This window comes from Linepithema humile, chromosome 2 (assembly GCF_040581485.1).
Source record: "Linepithema humile isolate Giens D197 chromosome 2, Lhum_UNIL_v1.0, whole genome shotgun sequence".
NCBI classification, from domain to species: Eukaryota; Metazoa; Arthropoda; class Insecta; order Hymenoptera; family Formicidae; genus Linepithema; species Linepithema humile.
The window spans coordinates 19,059,244-19,080,762 of NC_090129.1; the positions used below are offsets into that span (position 1 = coordinate 19,059,244).

The 21,519-nt window shown below is 39.4% G+C and overlaps 1 protein-coding gene across 2 annotated transcripts in view; it reads right to left on the reverse strand.

Moving 5' to 3' along the window:
* The window catches only part of LOC105679095 (lachesin), a 146,259-nt gene that overhangs the window by 92,057 nt on the left and 32,683 nt on the right, over nucleotides 1–21,519 (reverse strand). For both annotated transcript variants that reach the window (XM_012378895.2, XM_012378896.2), the window contains exon 2: nucleotides 9,687–9,796. In XM_012378895.2, the coding sequence (XP_012234318.1) occupies nucleotides 9,687–9,796 (110 nt within the window). The remainder of the gene's footprint in view (nucleotides 1–9,686; nucleotides 9,797–21,519) is intronic.

A 21,519-nucleotide genomic window follows, 5' to 3' on the forward strand; every position in this document is an offset into this window, starting at 1 on the left:
TGAAAATCTATTTACTAATACTTCGGAAAAAGTATAGAAATTCAGAAAGCATATCAAAATTGTATGTTCAGTTAGTATATCAAAATTGCGAAGAAAATATAATTAAGAATTGAGTGGAAAAAGTGAATAATTAACATTGAAATTTTATTCCGTCACTTATCATCTGATTTCGATTCGGATAATTTTATTTTTTGCAATATTTAAAACAATCTCGATATCGAAAATTATACACGATTTGAAATTCAAATTATATAATGTCTTTATACGCATATCGACAAATTATAACGCTAAATTTTTTTTTCACAGTTTTTGACTGCTACAGGAAGGACTTAATATTCTCTAATGAACACTTTAAATCACTAATTTAAAATTTTACAATCTCAAATATTAAACTAAAATTAATGCAGGTGTAAAAAAAAGTTTCAATCCCACCTTTAAATATATAATATTATACCGTGAATTTGAGATGTACCAAAATACCTAACAAATGCATTTTTTAACTTTTTCATTGATTTCTAAAAATGAATATTTCTACATATATTCTATTGTTTCTCTTTCTCTCTCTCTCTCTCTCTCTCTCTCTCTCTCTCTCTCTCTCTCTCTCTCTTTCTCTTTCCTTACAGTTACAATGCAATCGAATGCATGCAAACAAGGATTTGCATACAGGCAAAGGATCAACGAAGAACGAATCGGCCGCCAGATTGCACGCAATGTTACAGAGATATTTTTCGGGCAGGATGCCGACGACATAAAGACGTCGGGGACATGGGCGGAGGTGAGCGAGAGGGGTGGCGGGAGAACGGAGAACAATTCGGAGATTCGCGGCACTAAAATTTCACGACTACGTCGGTAGCAATTTCGGCTGATCGAGGGGGTGATGCAGCCGCGCCGTGTCCTTGTCTATTTGTGTCCTTAGAGCGACCGAGAGTGGCGACGGAGGATGTCGCGTATAGCGGCGGGAGCAGGAAAGGAGGTTTCGTGAGACCATCCGGAATCAACGGTCGGGAAAATGAGTGCCATCTCTTCCGGAACACGCACCCGGAGAATCACGGTGCCGGTGAGAAATTCACGGAAAAGGCCACGGAGAAGGGTGACGAAATTCCATGACTGATGGCGGAGTGAAGATTTTTCGCTGAAGCGACACCAATTTTTTAGCGCAAATGAGGGCGCCGTTAAATCATTATTGCGGTATGCATTATCTTATCCTTCCCAGACGTCTTCCCCCTCTTATTTCTTATTCATATAAGTTGAAAGTTGCCCAACTTGCACGAATATTTACGCTCAGCGTGTTAACAACCGACAGCGTCATCTGCGCTGCTGTAAATCTTCGATGAGCAATGAGATGATAATGCAGCGCGTGCACGTTTCAATGTGCAAAATTCAATTAAATCTGCAACTATCATTTCTCAATTATTTCCCGGCGGCTTTATTGTCGACTGTGTCATTACTCTCTCCCATCTACCGCCATTATTTTCGGGAAGGGCATAAGCTCCGTAGCATTTCACGGGAACGTCGAACCTCATAAAATTCGTAGCGCATCTGGCGCGAAATTCGTCGTGATATATTCGCCGCTGGACGGCATTTAAATCACTATGTGGGTGTAAATTTTATACTGTCCACCATGTAAGCTTATCGTCGATTCGGCAATGACTGTTATTGTTACGACGACAACGATTACGTCGACGCTTTTACAGCTGCGTGCGCGCAATTTTGACAGCAGCGTTTTCCTAAGCACGAAATAAAAGCGCCGTAAAAACGGTGTACATCGGCGTTTCGAAATTGCTAGCCGACATGGAGAAAGAGATACTTGGAATACAGCATCATCGTCGGCGTTTCATTACTTTATTGCACAGAATTAAAACTATCGTTCCTCGTAAAAATCTCTCTTTTCACAGCATATTTTTTTATCACGTTAACACAAGCTTGTATCATAATAAATAAAACAAAATTACGAAATTGAATCATAACTCGATTACTAACGAAAATTTATCCAATTATTCAACCAATTAATCAAGAATAATTGTTTTAAATTGCAAATAAAAATATTATACAATTTATTTTTCATTAAATTTACACTCTATTATTAAATTTTTCCTACTTTGTATAGCAATGATTATTATTTCTCTATATATGAATATTTTAATAGAAGAATTCTTTAATGTGAACTACAGAATACCTCGGGACAAAATTATGGAAAGATATCGCCGCCGATGAAAGAGGCGTGGCGTTAGATTGAAGAATTTTTCGAAATATCTCAACGTCATTTTTTCGATTCTCAGCGGATAGAAAATATTCTATCGAACAGGCGGAATGGCCGGGGCGGTCCGGGAAAGGATAGTACGACGGGGCGTTGGATGATCAGGGTGGGCCGGAACGGTGGCGAGAGAGTCGAAACGTGGGGATAAAAGGTCAGGAGATTAACGCATCGATTAGTTCGAGCATGGCGAAACACTCTTCGGCACTTTGGCACCGCGTGTGTGCTCTACCGTCACTATCCGTTGGTCCGTACGTTCTTTTTATTATGCTCAGTTGCCCCCCAAAAGAGAACCCGGATAAGGCCTCGTTGCATCGGACTGATATAACACGCTGTCCTAACACAAAAATCCTACGAGCAATTTTTTTCAGAGAGATAATGCCAATTTCCCATCTTCGGCGCGTGTCGATTTCGCAATATTAACGGCCGCGCGCGGTAGATGAATTAGAAAGCAGCACTCTGGTGCCATAAATATCTCATTAGTTTCCGCTTTTACATGAACGGAAGGATTAATTAAAAAAAAACGAGACGGCTAGTGTGGAAGATTTATGCCATCGAAGAGGAACCAACTGCATGTTGGAGAATAAGCTATAAGGATAAAAATGTAAAGAAGTAAGTTTGTTTTCCACGTGTAAAGGTTGCTCGATGTTTTTCGTTTAAAATCCCATAACAACGAAAATTATACAGCGCTCACAGCGGATGTAGGTACTTAAATGTGAAATGATATTATACATTCACAAGAAAAATCGTTTAATAGACGGCGATAGATTTCAGATGGATACTTATAGAAGCAATAGATGTTCATCGAATTTCCTATGACATCCGCTATCATAAAATAGATATCTTACAAATATTTTATGAAACCGCACGGTAATTTGATAAATGTTTAATGTTATATTTGTCTTTTTAGTTATAGTTTGCTTTCCCCGACGAATGAGTGTTGTATATTTTACGGGATTTAGTGAAAATAACTTTTCACGTGATTTATATCGCGTGATTTATATTCACAAATAAATATAGTTTAATATTGTTACGATCAAATGTCAAAAAAATTCATAATGTTTTGACACAGCGTGAAAATCTATTCTATGGTTAATTTGTTTTAGATCATTCTATCCTATTAAATAATAATCATGTATAATGGAGAAATTACTGATAAGGAAGCCCTATAATGAGAACGATAACTAAACTATCATTAGATCTTATCTACGCACTATCAGACAATCGTGTCTTCAACAATCATCAAATTAAGTTCTTTATAAATTCAATTGTCCTCCAGTTATACCAATTGTGACTACTTATGTTGAATAAATGAGATTTATCTCTTTATATTTTTCTATTATGTTCTCTGACCTACATAGAATCATTATAATTTAAAAGTAGATATTCAATTCGGAAATAAAAAACAAAATCGTCACTATAGAATGTTTTGCAAAAATATAAATGCGCATTTTAAATAACGATCAAACATAATAGATAGCATTACATGAGCAAAACAAAAAACACAAACAGAACGAATACATAAGCTATGTTGGAGGCAGCAATTTACGTGTTAAAGCGAAAATAGGAAAGAAGAGCCGCTACAGAAGCGGAGGTTTCGTCTCGCAGATGCAAATACTTAATTTTTCTCTTTACGCCAACTACGACTACATTTTCTTTGCGCGTTTTTGATCCTCGCTGAATTGCATTTACCGTTTCCGCAGTAATACTGACTTTTTATCCATCATTTAAACATTTCGTTCCTCTTAATGTAAATACTAAACCGGAAATATTTTAAACTGGAAACTCGCGTATATACCTGAGCACGAATCATTGTGTTGCTTCATGAATTCAAATAATAAAAGCGTTTTCTAATTATAAAGAATTTGCGCTTTACTTTTCGAGATAAAAATTTCATTTATGAAGAATAAAGTTTGATCAACGCAAAGATATAAAGAAGCAAAAGCAAAATCTGTCGACGATTATTCTTTAAGTTATTTTCTTTAAGTTCTTTATTTGCCGTATCTTTTGTCTTCTTTATACAGTTCTAATTTTTCATTTTCTTTCGTTATCGATATAGCTTCGTAGTACACTTGAATTATAAAAGTAAGTTGTCAATATTTCAATATTTCATCAATAATTTTAATCTGAGACTACTGACTGTCCTAGTTTAGAATATGTCAGTCAGGATATTTGAATTTTATGAATTTTTATATACAGAAAAAGACTGACATCACGCGAAATAAAATTTTATTATAAATTCGATTTTACGAACTATCAACGAATAATCCACTCGGGTCCTTCTTGCACAAATTTATTTTTGTCGACCGAAAAAAAGGAACATCTTTATTCATAAAATAAACGGAATAATTGAAGCGAGTGAAAAGCATTAATTCTTTCGCTATTTGCGGTCCGGGCGATTTTGCGGGTGATGAATGAAGGCACGAGCGATCCTTTTTTGCCAAGTTCCCTTCGCGTGGCCGCTCATCGAAACTACATAAGCTCTACTTACCCCCGCGGCAATAGTGTTGGCTTTGGTTTGAGGTTTGGTCGCGCCAAGCCGCGTGTTTGTGGTTTTGCTGTCGGCGCTCCGAAGTAGACTCTGCGCACACTGTATATCCACATATATCCACAGACTCTGTCTGACTGTGTGTCCTGACGACAGCACTCGAGTACTGTGCAAGAGAGTGAACGGGACGCGATCGATATAACGATAGATGTTCTGCGAGCAGACAGCTCGAGCTTATCGACGAATCGCGTGCCGCACCGCTCCCGTGTGATTTGTGGGGATAAAAACGCGCGGGATCGGTCGGTGTCAGATTTTTCAACGATGAGAAAAAAGCCCACACCAAGCGGGGTCGGTGGAGCTGATAGCTAAGCGAGGAAAAATCGATGATTATTTTGCAGAAAAAGGAAAAAAAGTCTTCCCGTATGGGACACCGGGTTTTTAAAGGTAGCGAAAGCTCGCGTTTCGACACAACTCTCCCAACTATTCCTATTTGAACGAAAAACAATAAACAAAGAAATGGAAATACAAACTTAAAAAAAAAGTGTAGTGACCGTAAACTAGTACAAAAATAAATCAACATAAAATACGACGATAAATAATAATCGAGATAATTCATGACTTGTGATGTTTATTCGGGAGGTAATAATTAGAAGTGACTAATGAATCTAGAAAGAAAAACAAAGGACTTGGTGTTGAAAATAAACCCGTAGAAGACCGTAGGTGGACGATATATCGATATTTCCGACACGCTCTATTCCATTATCCTCGTTATCCCCAAAAGCGCGATCAAGCATAACACAATCTAACATCTTAATAACACAACTCGGTACGAACCGCCTTCCAGTTCATTACCCATTCCTGTCTAAGGGTGAGAGCGAATCGAGGATAACGAACCTCTCGGAGCTCGTCGATGGTGGCGGCCTGCACACCGAGGATCAATTGAAGAATCGTTCGGGCTAATTAATTGGAGAATAATCTGAGGAGAGCTTAATACAGACATACCCGTCTGTAGTATGACGATGACTCTTGTCGAAGAGGAAAGAGATCCGAAGTCGAGCGGGAGAGATGCGAGGGAGAAAATCCTCGTCACACGAATACGGTATAAAGTGCAGACAAATCAACAATATTAAGAGTGTATATAGCGATGGAATAAAAAACTCGTTCGTCCCGATTCAAGCCTCGTTCACAAACAATACGTGTTAGAGTCTTCGCCGTGAAATATTTGGGAGAATAAAAACCAATCAAAGGCTTTATTTACTTTATACTCCAGATTTTTATAAAATCATATTCGCGCGATATTTGATCGTCGTGAAACACGCGGATTTCTGCTAATATTAAAATATATTACAATATATGTGTGTGTGTGTACGCGCGTCCGTATGCGCAATATTCGTATATAGCGAATTTCCGACGATGCAAGAGACGAAAAAAATTACCCACATCCCGGCTAGGAATCGAAATGCATTTTCTTATCAGACATCTCTTCCTCGTCCGATTTCCGCCCAAGTACCGATCGCCAAAGCCAATATCCTTACGTTTTACCGGGATTCAGAAACCGCGACCTGCATCGCAGAATAGTATCGATAAATCGAGAAATTCTCCGTTTAAGATACGAGCCGACGTACATCGGGCAAGCGACCAAAGAACAATAATGCCATGGAGAATTTTTACTTCCGGCCGGATGCGTGCCACCGGCTACGGTTGAATTTACATTTTCGTTGGCTGCACATCGCGAATCATGCGTTTCTTCCATCCGTTTTTTCGCCGCGCTCGCGAATAACGCGAATAGCGCGTGCACGCGGTCTCTCGCGATTTCACTGTATTGAAGCGTAAAAACCGGCAGCCGTACGTGTGACCACATGCACGTCTAGTTAACGAAATTCCAAATAAACCACTGCAGGAATTCCGATACAATACACACGAGGAAAACAAGTATTCACGCAGTTAAAACATTAAGATACGCGAATCCGCACTTCATTCACGCGCGCGATGACAGTGAGTTTTTCGCATTCGCATTCACGAACGCGAAGATAATAGCTACGCAATTCAGATTGTGACATAAATAAATGTAGATTTACAATTAAAATAAGTAAATCAGAATTCTAATTGTCTTGATCAAAACTTTAATTCAAACGCGGTGGCGAATAATGGCAACTATCAAGTTAAAAGTTTTGATGTAATGCGATTAACTATATATTCCCTCACTATGAAAATTTTAAGAGACTAGAGAAAATTTCTCAGCAAAGTATCATATTGCAGCGATACACGTATTAAAAAAAATTGGAATTTTAATATCTTAGCAGTATTTCTCTCCGCTGCTGTATCTTGATTCGCGGCAACGGACGGTTGATCTTTACGGCGCCGATGGGCGAATAAAAAGAAGCTATGAAAAATCTCGTTGCAGCATCGATGAGGATTAAATATCGCGAATTTTTCTTCGATAATACGCGAGCGCTCACCTCGCCGAGCGCGATCCAGAAGACCAGAAAAATGTAGAAATACGTTAAACGCGATAAAATTTTTTCGCGCGTAAATGTACCCGTTAACGACGTCAAGCGCAACTTCAGAGAGATTGCGAAATAATTCGGATTCTCTGGCAATGAATGCAAAATTATATCAAACGAAGTTCAAAGCGATATAAAATATCCCGCCTTGTTCCGTCCCGCTGTTATAAATAAAAAAAAAATCTTTGTGATTCATACGCGCCGCATGTATTTAGATTGAAATTAGAACTTTTATTCGTCTCTCGAAAAATTTGCAAAATTAATGTAAAATTAAATTCCTCTCTTTGTATATTATATTCTGTTATTATCCTCTTTACGTTTATCATGGCTACGTACGATCGACTGATATTGCGATTTCTGTTACGCGCAAAATTACACGTGTCATTATGATCAATCGGAAAATAAATGCTTGTGAAATAATATCGGAACGATCCGCGTCCAGCGGCAGTAATTGGCCGATTTAACTTTACAGCAATTATTTTCCGTTCGATATGGTATCAGCGTGAACTTGAATGCGGTAAGTGGTGGACAGAATAATCATAGGATAATAACACTGATTCCGATGAGGAGGCATGAGGGGTGCTTTAAGTGCGTGTTTAGCGGTTGCGATCCCCAGTGGCCTTTCCATGGGACACTAAAGGGTACTAAGGGGCAGTATAAAGCTCGTAAGGAGGGGTGGTAGTGAGAGGTAAGGCATTGCGCGTACAATATAAAATCACGCCGCGCAGGCACCCGACAAAGTATTGTCCGGTTCGATCTTCGGTGTATTTCAATACCAAAATCCCCGCAAAAAGACGTAGAAAGTGAGATCGATTTGGTTTGATTCAATTCTCGAGAAGAAAAAGCAAAAAGTCTATTTTCGAATACGCACTTTCCGTATGAATAGTATAATGTATAATCAAAGATAATTTCTCTTCTCATTCGGGACGTAAATTTCAATAAATTGTATTGCCATCGAAATTGGAATCCTGAGGCAAGTTCCAGCGCGTACATTAAAAGGCAGTGAAAGAGCTGATAGCCAATTTACAGAATGAAGAAAAATATGCGGAATCCAATCAAAGTTAAAATAAGATGTATAAATTTAAATTCTAAGTTTTTAATTTTTTTTAATTCTAACTTAATGTTTTAATTCTGAAAAATAAAGTCGTTTCTTGTTTCTAAGTAACTAATATAAAATTTAAATCACATTTTACGTCAGTGCTGAGTTTGTCAAAATTGAAATAAGATAATCGATGAAGACACATCAGTAAAAAAAAGTCTGCACGCATCTGAGACATCGCATATGTCCCGCCGGAACGATAGAACTCTTCAATTTGAGTCTCGGAAAACGAGATGACGACTATTCGAGTGGCGCGACGTATAGTGTGAGACGAACTGGCGCGGATCCAGAAAGTGCCAATTCAATCTTACTTCCCTTTCCGGATGTAAAATTTCAGGTAGCCGTCGAACTTCCGACTTCCGACGTCGCTCGTTCCGACTACTGTAGCGTTACGAGTATATGTTTCGGGCTCGTTCGCAAATACGAGCGATATCATAATGTGATTTAGTTTTCAAGTTGTTCAAAAGCATTTTCTTTGATATCCATATTTTTAGAGCGGATTAAACCATTATAAAATCATTAAAAGTTGTACATGAATCTCATTTTTACGATATCGAAAAACACGATAAAAGATAAAATAAAATATGTTCCTATTCTCTTTGCTATTTGTACCACCCTATATGTTTAGAGCTATCTTTGGAATAAATTACTTAATACATAAAAACTTGAAATTTTTAACATTCGCGGTGTTAGTATTAAAATTTAACTGTCATCAGACGAGTAGTCATTACCAATGTGATCTTCACTGTTTGGAGCAAGAAAATATATAAAATATGATATGCATCTGCGATGTCATTAATTTATTCCGTGTACGAAAGCAGCTGAGTGAGATGAGTGCGCCAGATGAGAAAATTATTCAAGATCCTCAAAGATATGTATTCCTCTTCGCCCTCGATTTTTCTCCACCGTCCCACGCTTCGAATTTAATGAGGTCCTTTATTGATGAATGGCATTTATCAAAGTATCTCGGTATCAACCGACCGCGTGCGACCTAACGGTATCACGTACGCATAATTTTAGGCCAACTTCATTTTCTCGTGAAAACTGAGTTTAAAAAATCAACAGAAACGAAACGTGAAAAACAAAGTACATTATACGCTTCAAAATTTTAATTAAAAGTCGACTTAGCAAAATATTAATTTTTAATATTTACGTTAAAATTGTTAGTAGTAAAGATACCCCGCTCGGTTTAATAAAGATGATTAAATCTTTAAATCTTTAATATCCAGCAATAATATAGGGTGGTACAAGCGTATATTATTAATTTATTAACTTTTATTAAATTATTTAGTATGATCTTGTTCCATTGATATTTCAACAGTTATAATGAAATGTACATACCTTAAATGATCCAAGATCCTTTACACTGCATGCTAATTTAACGTTTCGTCCTGCTGGTACTGTAATATTTCCTATTTCATCGACGAATTCGGGATCAGGGATGGTGGCAGCTGAAAGAAGAAGCAATACTGATATTAGTGCAAAATTCATCAATGTATTTAACGTATTATTACTGTAAAATTACAAGAAAATATTTAAGCTAGTCTTTCATGATTAATTAAATTCTGCGTTTATGCTATTTGTGATGCTATTATTAATATCATCGTCATGTCAAACTTTAATTAAATCAAAATTAAGTACCGTTCGCTGGATGAAAACACCTGTAATATCAGTGTAATATCAATGCGACAAAATCTTGAACTAAATTTACTTGACAAATATGAGACAGTTTCGGGATCTGTCAAACATCGTCACGGCTTTGGAAGGCGAGCGCGAACTCGATCGACAAAATCCGATACAAAGTTCGACAGCGAAATTTTTTGAAATCACAACGTCAGTGAGTTTCCACGAATGTGCCAGAGGGAGTATACCATCCGTGCGCATCCCCCTACAGTTGCTTACTTCGGGAAAGGATCGATCGATCTACAGGGCGGTGTACGCGTGGCTGCGTGGATGCGCTTTGAGTTATAGAAGCTCACCAGTCGGCGTGACAGCTTAGTTATTGAATACAAAATGCAATTTTTCAAGTCTCTCTACGTTCCGCGGTATCCCACACCACCGGCAGGCTGTCCCCCCCCCTCCCCCTCCCTCCGACGTCTCGAGAGTGCGGCGGAGGCCCTTCGTATGTGTGGTGATCGAATCTACGAGAGGATTTCGAGATGCTTATGGAGATCGAGCTCTCTCCCATCTGTCCCGGCGCCCGCGATCGCATCTTCTCCGTCGCGTAATGTTATTTCATGCGTGCGGCCCGCATTTGTGCAGAAGTGCCGCGCGCGCAAGACACGATACGCGCGAGTTCGTAATGGGTATGTCGCGGAAACGAATTTACACACGATATCACTTTGTCTACCATGTATCTTTTAGCGCGTCGAATTATATACGCAACAACTTTCGGGTATGCTTCCCGCCTGCTCGCAGCCGCATATTTCATCTAAATATTTATGAAAATTCGCACTGTAATCTCGCGCAAATCTCGCGCTGCAATCGTCCGACAGATGGGCGTTGATTTAAAAATGTCCACCAACGTCTGGTCGCATTAATTTTTATCCGTGTATATCTTTCAAATAGATTTCAAGATAAAAAGTCGAGATGGAAATACAGAAAAAGAAGCGAATCGAGGGAAAACTAGGATTCTGTGTATCTGGAATTATTTCCCCAAGAATGCCGCTACTTTAAACTTGAAATCCGATTTTGCTAACAACACGTATTTCGTTGCGCACGAATGTGGTCATAAGATTAGAAAGAGAGAAACGAGGAACAAAAGAAATTCATAGTATTCTCGAATAAAATTCATTAAAATAGCATGCACAGCGGAAATCAAATATAACAATCACATAATAATATTACAGTTAAATAGATGTGAAATAACAGTGCGGAATAAGAAAAATATCGCGAAAAAATAATTATGTATATCGGATGAAGGAGAAAACAGAAAAGAAGTAAAAGAAGAAAAATATTAGATGCAGACAAGAATGGAGGAAGGAGGAGAATTGAGAGAAGGAAAGAGAAGCTTATGAAATTGGATTCGCCGCCCTCGGTACAACTAGCATACCACTCTGGTGAGTCATCTCGAATCCTTTCTTACAGACACACATCGGACCGGGCGGACTCGGCGCTCGTGTGAGTGACGTCGCCGACGATTATGCTCGCGCACGTCGAATGACTTTTAAAGGTGAATCGAAGTGACTCCCGCTTGCCAAGTAACCAGGGTGTATACTGCTAGAAAATTCTCTTTGGGCTGCTGCCATCGACTTTACCATCTAAGGGACCAAAGCAGCCTGGCGGTCGCACAGCGACACGCGCGTATGTGGTCGGGGTGGTTCTGGCGAGACCGTGTTTCGAACTCGCCGAGTCTTCCTAACTACGTCGTCTGCAATTGCATCGCACGGAATCGTCTGTTCGAAGACCTTTAAAGTCAGGAGTCTCTTTTGTTGCCAAATGGTTGCCTTAGACGTGCTTTCGACATTTATCGCAATTAGCGATGCCTGAGTAGTATTGATTTTTGCGAACAAGTATTTGTATTGAGATCAGAATGCGATGATTGATTAATATTAAGTAATAGGGCTATTGTCATACTGCTATTGTCGATAATCTATACAGACGGGTGTAAATAAACGGAAAATTTTCCGGCTGATGCAACGTGAATCAAGCTTAACATGAGAAAGGCATTGGGCAGTCTTCGTATTGCTTCACGGTGCGCATCTACTCTGCCGATAGTGTTCTTTTGTCTAGAGTCTCGTCAGCCGTCAAACTGTTAATTAAGTCAAACAGGGGAAGTAGTTCAACAAGAGGTGCTTCTGTTGCACGATAATTGATATGGCATCGAGGTATCGGCCGTCACTTAAATGAGGCTGCATCGCGATAATGAACCTAGCGAGTGATGCAATCCCGAGCTAACTGTGGGGAGAAAGATTTTTTTCTCCGCCTCTAATGCGCAACGGAAGCGGATAAAAGGCACGGAGATCAGCAACTTCCGCCGTATTATTTGTAGAAACTTTAACCTCGGCGTGTAATTGGAATACGAACTCCCGCTTACGCGAGAAACCTAAAGGAGAGTAACTTACAGAGACGCGCAAAAGCGTGCTTACACGCACATATACCCATATACAAATGAGGTTGGATGGTTTTCATGTGACGCGGAGGTGATTAAAGAGCGAGAGATCTCTTCATTACGGGTTGAGTGCCCGCGCGAATTTTAATTAATATCTGTGGCAAGTCCGCAGTCACGTGTCGCGCGTTCCACACTGTCAAGTCATACACTCCTCTAAGAAATTCAAAATAATAATCACTTTGATCCATTAATTATGTAATCAAACATATAAAAATCTCTCCATTTTTATTTTTTTTCTATTATTAGGGAGAAAAAAATATCACAAAATCCATTTTAAAATGTTTTCGCGAAATTGTACAATACTATTTTAAGCGAAAAATCCATGAAAATTTGTTCACATGTACAAATTTTGTGTAATTAATATGCGTAATACGAATAAGATAATTAAAATTATTATATAATAATAAACAAAATGAAAGTCAATTGAAATGTAATATTTACGTGATATGTGTTAATGATAAGTAATAATATAAATTCAAATAAATTTGCGCAACGAAAAGTGATTCAACTTTTTAATAGACCAGAAGCGATTAAGGAAGTCAACATTTTCGTTAATCACAAATTTTAATTAAGCGATATGTGTTCCATTCTACGGTCATTCCACCGTGCCAAAGCTTCATTACTACTGAAAAAAATGTAATACATAGTGATATGTGTCTGCTTCAAAATATTACAAAGATGAAAGATATCCCGTTTCCTCCTTTCAATGTGCAATTATCAAAATTGAATTTGTAAATTGAAGTTTTGGCAAATAGAAATAGCAAATTTCTATTAAAAGTTTTTAAGATATATTAATAGAAGGATAAAGGTATAATAGAAAAAGGGATCCTAGAGTTTTTTTTAAGCTATAGCGACACCATGAGAAATTGCTGACTGACCAACCTTGTCATTAGACGTTGATTTATTATTTCTGGAAGGAATAATGGAATTCCTCTAGAATTATAACTCTTATCTTGTAACACGTAATATTGGCGAAAAGTTTAACCCTTTTTTAGAATAAAGGAAGGAAAGAGTTAAAAGCAATTTTGCACGGAAAATAGTAAATCCTGAGTCTCGCGTGACTGAATTTTTATTATGATGTATGAAGCTAAATTGTATGCATTAGGGTGCATGAAACAATTTAAAGCGTTCCCGCTAGAGAAATCGAGTTCCTGATGTAGCGCGGCATCAGATACGAGCAAAATGTTAATTGCAGTTTATCATATATGAACTTGTATCAAAATAATTAAATTCAGTAATAGCAATTACATTGTTTATGCAAACATTTTGCAATTGTCTTCTCGCCAATAATATTAATTGCGATTGTTACGAAAATCAGTTTTATATGTGCAATAAATGTGCAATCTGGGTAATATCGAGAAATTCACTTAAGAACGGATAATATCGAGTAAATCTCAAAGACGGCACTTATCTCGAGAGTGACTTGTACAAGGAAGCTCCGTGAAAGTCTGCCTTATATTACCGCAACAACGTGTACGTTGCTTTGAGCAAGGGGTCTCGTGAAGAAGTGCCAGAAGCAACAGTTTATGTCAATTTTCCGCTTCATGTAGTGCCGTACTCTTCGTGAAAAAGCAAGCCCAACGTAGCGCGTCGCGGCGGTAGAAGCACACTGTCGTGAAAATATCACCGTTATAAACGCGAAGGACAATGCGTAATTTAGTATGGAAGGGATGATCTTTGCGCGATCGACTTGACGTCAGGCGGAACTACTTTGCTTACCATCGCATTTTCTGTCTTCAATCGCTCTCGATAATAATTATAGTATGCTATAGTTAACAAACTACGTTTAAAGATTCTATAATCATGAAATTAAGAAGAAAAATCTATATCTAAAAACGAGAGAATTTTGACGAGTAAACTTTAAAGACGCGAATAAAATAAAGTGAAAACAATGAGAGATCGTGTGCAAAATCACTATCAAGTACTGTACACTAAAGATGAAATCGCGGGAATTGCAACTTGGCGCGGAAAGTCGCCACTATGTGGCACGGGGGTGGAATTGTTTTCAAATACTCGGATTTTCATTAAATCGAGATCACAATCGCCTCGATTTCCAAGCACGGCGTAAGAAGCCGCCGCGAAGTTCCACGGGTCTGAACGTTCATCAGAAATGCATGGGGTTCCCACAGCCGACTCCGCAACCAGAAAAAGGACTGTTTCCTTCTTGCGGAGAACCTTTACGTGGGGCTGTAAAGTCCGAACGAAATCCGAGATAAGACGGTCGAGTGCACACGTGTGCAACCCACACGAGGACAGCTACGCATCGACCGTTCGTATACAATTTATATACATATCACCGTCCACAGACATTCCCCGGAACGGAGTTTATCTTGATTCCACCGGAGTATTTCCTGTCGATGCGTCTCACCCGCCGTCTTTCCTCCTTTTTTCCCTCCATTTTCGCGTTCTTTTTTGGCCCCCCCGACTTGAGAAAAACCACGCCCGCGTGGAATGCACTCTCGGCGTGCGAATTGCGCACGTGCGAGACGAAGATTTTCACAGATAAGATTTTTCAATGCTAATGTCACCTTAACGCCCGGCAGCAACGAATCCATCAATAATCCTGAGTGACTTTTCGCTTAAGCAATAGCTTTCTTTATGAAAAAAAATTTTTCGGTAAGTATATCCAAGAATGAATCTTCGCGCAAGCTGACGTTGTTGAGTATGAAAAGGTATATCGACTACTCGAACCTATCTAAAATATTCGAGAGAGCTCTTTTTCATTCAAATAATTCGGATTGCGAGAAATGTATGAAGTAAAGAGTGAATTTGCATTTTAGTCGAAGCATTAATACAGAACGAACGTGTGAGGAAAGAAACTCTTGATATCTCATGTCGAGTCAATCGAATCGGAAGCTCGGGACGGCGAAGTTAACGGTACACATCGTTTCCGACGAGGATGCCTGACAAATGACAGCCAGTCTGTCTATCCCGGGACCAATGAGTCGTCCTTATCAGTCGGCTTACGGCGCCGCAGCCTCTCGATTTTTCCGTTGGAAAAGCGAAAAAAGCCGCCGTCGGCTCACCTATCTATCGATATCACTTCTTTGCCATGGTGGTAGACTGATGATGGAAAAACAAGAACGAGGGCGTAGATAAACCTTTCTTTCGCGCCGACATCATCGGCTACAAAGATTAAGTGGCCTTAATAGAGAAATATCCTAGATTAGTGGGGCGCTAGAGACGATGACCGCGATCACAATTATCTTAGCGCCGCGTCGCGCGTCGTACCGCGCGAAAAAACCTTCATCGCCGGCCCGCTCCGTTACCTCCTATTAATGCGGATTATCTCCCGTTCTACGATCACATTGATCAACGTAAAAACGCGAGAATACGACAAATGTTTCCCGTTTTTTATCGCACCACGTTTTTTTAATCGCGCCACGATGCTGCTCGTTTCGCCCGTGTTATGTTTCTTTCCATTCATTTCTACTTTTTCCTTATTTGCAGTAAAAATTATGGGAAAATCACAAAGATGAGAATAAATCAAATTTTCTTTGTCGCTTTTGCATTGTGTTACATATGAAAAGTTGAACACACATTAAATGGTGCATTTCAATTTATCACTTTATTTTTTCATTAAGTTGTTGCAGTGTTGCGTGCAAAATTGGGAATGTGAACAATTGTGTGTAGATGAATAAAATATGTTCTCTTCTTTTTTTTATGCGCCACACACAGAATAGTTAAAAATTCCGAAAATTTCCAAAGAAAAACCGGCGAATGACCGGCGCACGTACATATTAAATTAACAAATTGCCCAAGAACAGAAGAGAAAGGAATAAATATATTGTGACAAAAAGAGAGGAAACATTTATCGCTTTTTTTCCACAATATCTTTTGATACACCCAACTGGTCAGACTCAGTAACGATTCAATTTAACATTCAATAACGCTTTCAAGAATTCATCGAGCGTAGTGTTTTTTCTACATAGCAAAAGAATCGAAAAGATCCTTCTAAACTGAATGTTTCTTTTTCAATTTGTTTGCTAAAAACTGCACGAGATAAACAAAAAATTTATTGAAGCAAATCTATAACAATTATACAATAATATTTACAAGTAAATTATTCAATTAATTGATAATGAAAAGATCTGTTCTTTCTGTTACAATGTTTAAAAAATTCTAAATATATAAAAAAAATGTCAATTTTTCGTCAATTGTTTATCAATCAGTTTATCAAACATCACATCCCTCTTAGCTTTCTGCTTTCGGAAACATTCCAAACTGTCCCAAGGAGAATCGCCGTATCGTTCTGAAAATCACAGACGTTTCCCGCATTAAACTGAACTGTTATATTTGAACCGCGATTCCAGTCTCCCCGTTCTTGAGCCCCCGTTTATTTCCCTCTCCACTCCGGCTCCTTTTTTTTCTCTTCGAGGTCTCTCAGACTTGCTCTTATTCCCTACCTTATCGGCTCAGATCTCATAAATTTCTCGGAAAACGCGATTAAGCGGCCCCCAGGCCTTCCCCACCCCTCGCTCGGATACCATCTACCTCCACTCTTTACTCCGATCCCGAAGCCCCTCCGCGACCCTTCCAATCTAAGTATTCAAATGAGAGAACCAACTTGCACCCCTTGCGTCGTACGCCGTATAGCTTTTTACAATCGTGAGGTCCTCCCCCGCATGCTCGTTACATTCTCTCGCGGAGGGAGAGGAACGAGGAAGAAGCGGTGCGGCACGGCGCGATGGTGGTGGACCGACTCGGAAACTTGCAAACGGCGGAAAAGCAGCGGCATACGTACATATTATTCGCGTGTAAAGGAGAAAAACGAGAATCGTCGCGGTATCGCCAGGAATTTTTCTTATGAAAAGTCAGCGCTGAAAAATTCCCACGTTTCCGTACGCAAAAAGACAATGGGAGAAGTCAAGGAATTTTATTTTAAAATAATGCAAGAAAATAAAAGGATGCAAAAACCCGATCCAACTAACGACGAAAGATACCGTTGTAATGAAGTTGTTGCAAAAAATTTTTCAATAAAAAGAGATATCTCGTTATTGTTTTAACTCGGCATAACGATCCGATATTTGTAACATTTACGTCATTCGGATTAATTTCAAATAGCCGATAACATTTGTTCGTTATCATACAACTATTAAACTTTCCTCCTGACTTGGGGGAAAAAAATATTGGATTTGTTTTGCTAGTGATAGAATCTAGGAGTGCCGTCCTCCGAGAAGTCTGGCAGTCGAATGGAGAAAGACGGAGATCTTATCTAAATGAACTGCCGGCGTCGTAACTTCGTTACATACTCCGGCTAAACGGCCGAACGACGTGGAAATGTTCCGTTTCTCTGGGAAAAGTATAATTGGACGCGGATGTAAAATGGAAAAGTCGGACTGCATCGTTCCCGAAAACGAGATCTGATAATTCCCAGAGATAATATTAGGAATATACGCTTATGCCACTTTTCGGGGAAATATTGTTCGTAGCAAAAATAAAGCACATAGACAAGTTCGAGCGAAAGTTCCGAAAGCCTTGAACCGCTTAAAGAAATGTTTCGAGCCATTTTGCGGGAAGAGCGTGGTTTTAGTGCTAAACAGTTTCCCCAACTGCTATCACCGCGCGATATACACATTCCGGCATTGCTTTCAACGCCGGTAAAATAATATTCTTTCATACGTCAATCTGCAGTAAAGTAAATCCTCTCGGGACTCACGTATCGTGTGACGGATATTCAGCGCTCCCGCGAAGAGAGAGGGAGAGAGAGATAGAGATGAAGAGTGAGGTAAGACGCGGAGTGAGAATATCGGATTTACGTACTATGCAACTCGCCTTTTGCCTGCCGTCCGCGTCCCGCGCGCTCACGCCATAAAGTCTCGTCTTCCTTTCCGGCGTCTTCAAACGCGATTTCCACCTTTTGTTTCGCGTCGCGTGACGGACTTCGCGCCAAAGTCTAATGCTTCGCGTTACAGATACAGGTGTTGTTGTTTTGACATTCTCCTAAAAGATTACGCGTTGAAACATTATTCCCTAATACTAAATGTTCTACTGTGGCCAGTGCACTTTCTTGTCTCGCGCGAAATCTGGTTTGTACAACTTATCGTTGGAAAAATAATTCACGGACGGCATTAGTTAATTAAACGTCAGTTGACAAAACAATATTTTGCTGAAAGTAATTTGTAAATGGAATAAAATAAAATTAATATAATATTTTTTTATTTGGAAAAACTAATCTCTGCGTAATTATTCGTACCGCCATATGTTCCAAATCTATAAAGCGTCTGATATCCTGGCAACGCGGTTCGCTACGTACAAGCCGGAAACGGTAGTAGCTTAATGGATGGTGTTGCACGATGTCAATCCGAATCGTAACACCACATTCAATGGATTGCATTCCGTCTGCGCTTCCTCGTCTCGCAGCAGTTAACCGATTTTAATTTCCTGCGCGCTTTTATCGTCGCGGAAGGTTATTATTTCTTGCGACCTATGAAGCTGCCGTAATCCTGCGCGTATCTCGCGAATTTCGCACCGCAATGTTAAAGTGTAATAAGTATTCTTTCAATGTGCTTTGTATGTCGCGATAAATTTTGATAACAAAGTCATCACTATTGGTTGAACAATGATACACACGCGAGGACAATGTTTCATTCCCCTTTTCGTTACGCGGGGAAAAAGATCATTGCCGTAACTGCCTGTTGAAAATTTTACGACTATGTGCAGGATCTTTATAGCACACGCCTGATTTATATGGCAGATTCGTGAAAAGTAGAAATCCGCAGAACCGACACGCTACAAAATTTATCAGTCTGAGAATTTCATATATTATTGATAGTATATTACCATGTTCCACTTTCGCTAAAAAAACCCCCCGACTGCAATATTTAGAAATATTACTTAAATGTATTCAAAATGTAAAATTTTCCCGACATACAAAATTGAGGGCAATAAATAGTTCAGAGGAAAATGATAAATAGGATCCGAAAATATAATACATTGACATAAACCAAAATTAGGTACAAATTTTAGATACTTGTATTGCGACAAATAAACGAAATGGCGGCAATTTTCCATGTATTTAGTTTCGATTCACACACGATGTGGAGCATCACCGCAGCGCTTCTCTCCCGCGTCGCCCGTTTTCAAAATCATCAATCGTATCGAATAAACGCGCAAAATGTAAAAATCGTAAAGCCGAGAACGATCGGAAGTGGCGAGGAGAGCGGAGGGAGCGGAGCGGAATGGAGAAGCTTGAGTCCTCGGCGTGTTTTCTGGTCACATATTTGTAAAGTACCCGGCAGCCAGCCGCTCTATTCATTTCTGTCCGTACGACGGACGTCCCAGATCCCGGTGCATGCCGCTCGCATAAATTCCGACCACGCAGCATATGAAAGAAAAAAGATTTCCGCCTGCGGCACGCGTAGAGGATGACGGGGGGCGATCCTGTGTGGGTGGAGACGGAAGTGTAGTCGGGGAAGGATATTCAAAAGAAGGGTGATCCAGGATGAATCAGTCTTAAGAGGCTCTTTCGAGAGAGCGGATATTGTCTCATTCGGTGTCAAACATGTTTCATCTTAAGTCAGACACACTTTCCAAATGACATTCCGAGTTTCTGATCAATAATGACAATTTTATGTCGGAACGAAAAGAACAATAGGAAAATAAAGATCTAAAAGATAATGGAAGAATTTTGCTTATATCATTGTTTGTTTTCTCAACAACACACCTAAGAACTTGTGTATTCAATTCGGTCATGAATTCTTCTTCTATTCGCCTCATCTTTTCACTAGATCAAATTTTAGTTCTGAGCAACACTTATCCTCGGAGCGAAAAAGGGAGCGCAACGTGAGGCGAATCCTCATATATAGAAATACACGAAATACATACTTAGAAGAATGCTCAGAGGTAAGTTGGGTCAATTCTACGGCAGAAATATAGAATAGAGGATTTTCTTATTCCGATGATATTCTGAAATGTCGTGCGTGTCAGGCAGCGACAAGAGATGCACTTTGCGACGCGTTCATCCAGCCCTCAAATGCCAAGCACATTATTATTATTTTTGTTGTTAAGGAACAATAATAATCTAAAATTCAAATACGAATGAGAAGTTACTTCGACCCAATTTTATTTCCATAAATATCCTGACGCTTTGAAGATCCGTCATCGATTTGAATCTTCGAGTAGACTTGCTACACACGTACACACATCTAAAAGCGCATGCGAGAAAGGCGGTATACGTTTCATCTCGTTTCATGCCGGTGGATACTCGAGTATTCGTCGTAATAAGAAAAATCCCCTGACAAATAGAAGAAACTCTTAAATATTAAAAATATTGGGGATTTAAAAGCTGAAGCATATAAATTTCAAGTAAGCAATAAAAGCCAATCGGATCATTATCAAATTTAAAACGTGCTCATATACATAATACAAGCTAGACATATGTGAGCGCGTATTAATATGCATGGAAATGCAAACAGATCGAATAAGTAATTAGTTGAATCGCGCGATTGGGATTGCAGCAGAACGTTAAAAATAAAGTATCCGACGAGTTCAGCTGCAACAGAAAATACAAAATAAAACGTTACCGTATGGAATATAGCGCGACAGCTTTCAGCGATTATTCGAAATTGTATCTAGACGAGTGGCGCAAATATTCCATGAAAATGACGCGTCGCGGTCCGTGTTTTCCCCTCACTGCCGCCATTGCTGCTGCCGCCGCCGCCGAAGCTTGCGCTACACATTTTTTCTCCTACAAGCTCAGCAGTACGTCCATCTATCCGTCCAATATCACCCAATTGCGGAAAATATCCGGCGTGGTTAACCGCATACATCGTCGGTACCAACGAGTCGACCCGCGAGCCAGATGACAAAAATTCGAAAAGCAATACAACACTTGGAGCTGATACGCGCTATTATTTCAGGTGTAAAGAGAAAATGGCTGCAACACAGTGTCCATCATCACCGATAGACAAAGATGGAACGTGTTTAATGATACCGACCGATCGACCGAGCGATAATCTAATCGTTGCTGTGTTGCGTGTCGACTATTACATAAAATGACAGTTTCCATGATTAATTGCACGCTACGCAATGCTATATTCACTTGATGCGCTGTCGCGTCCG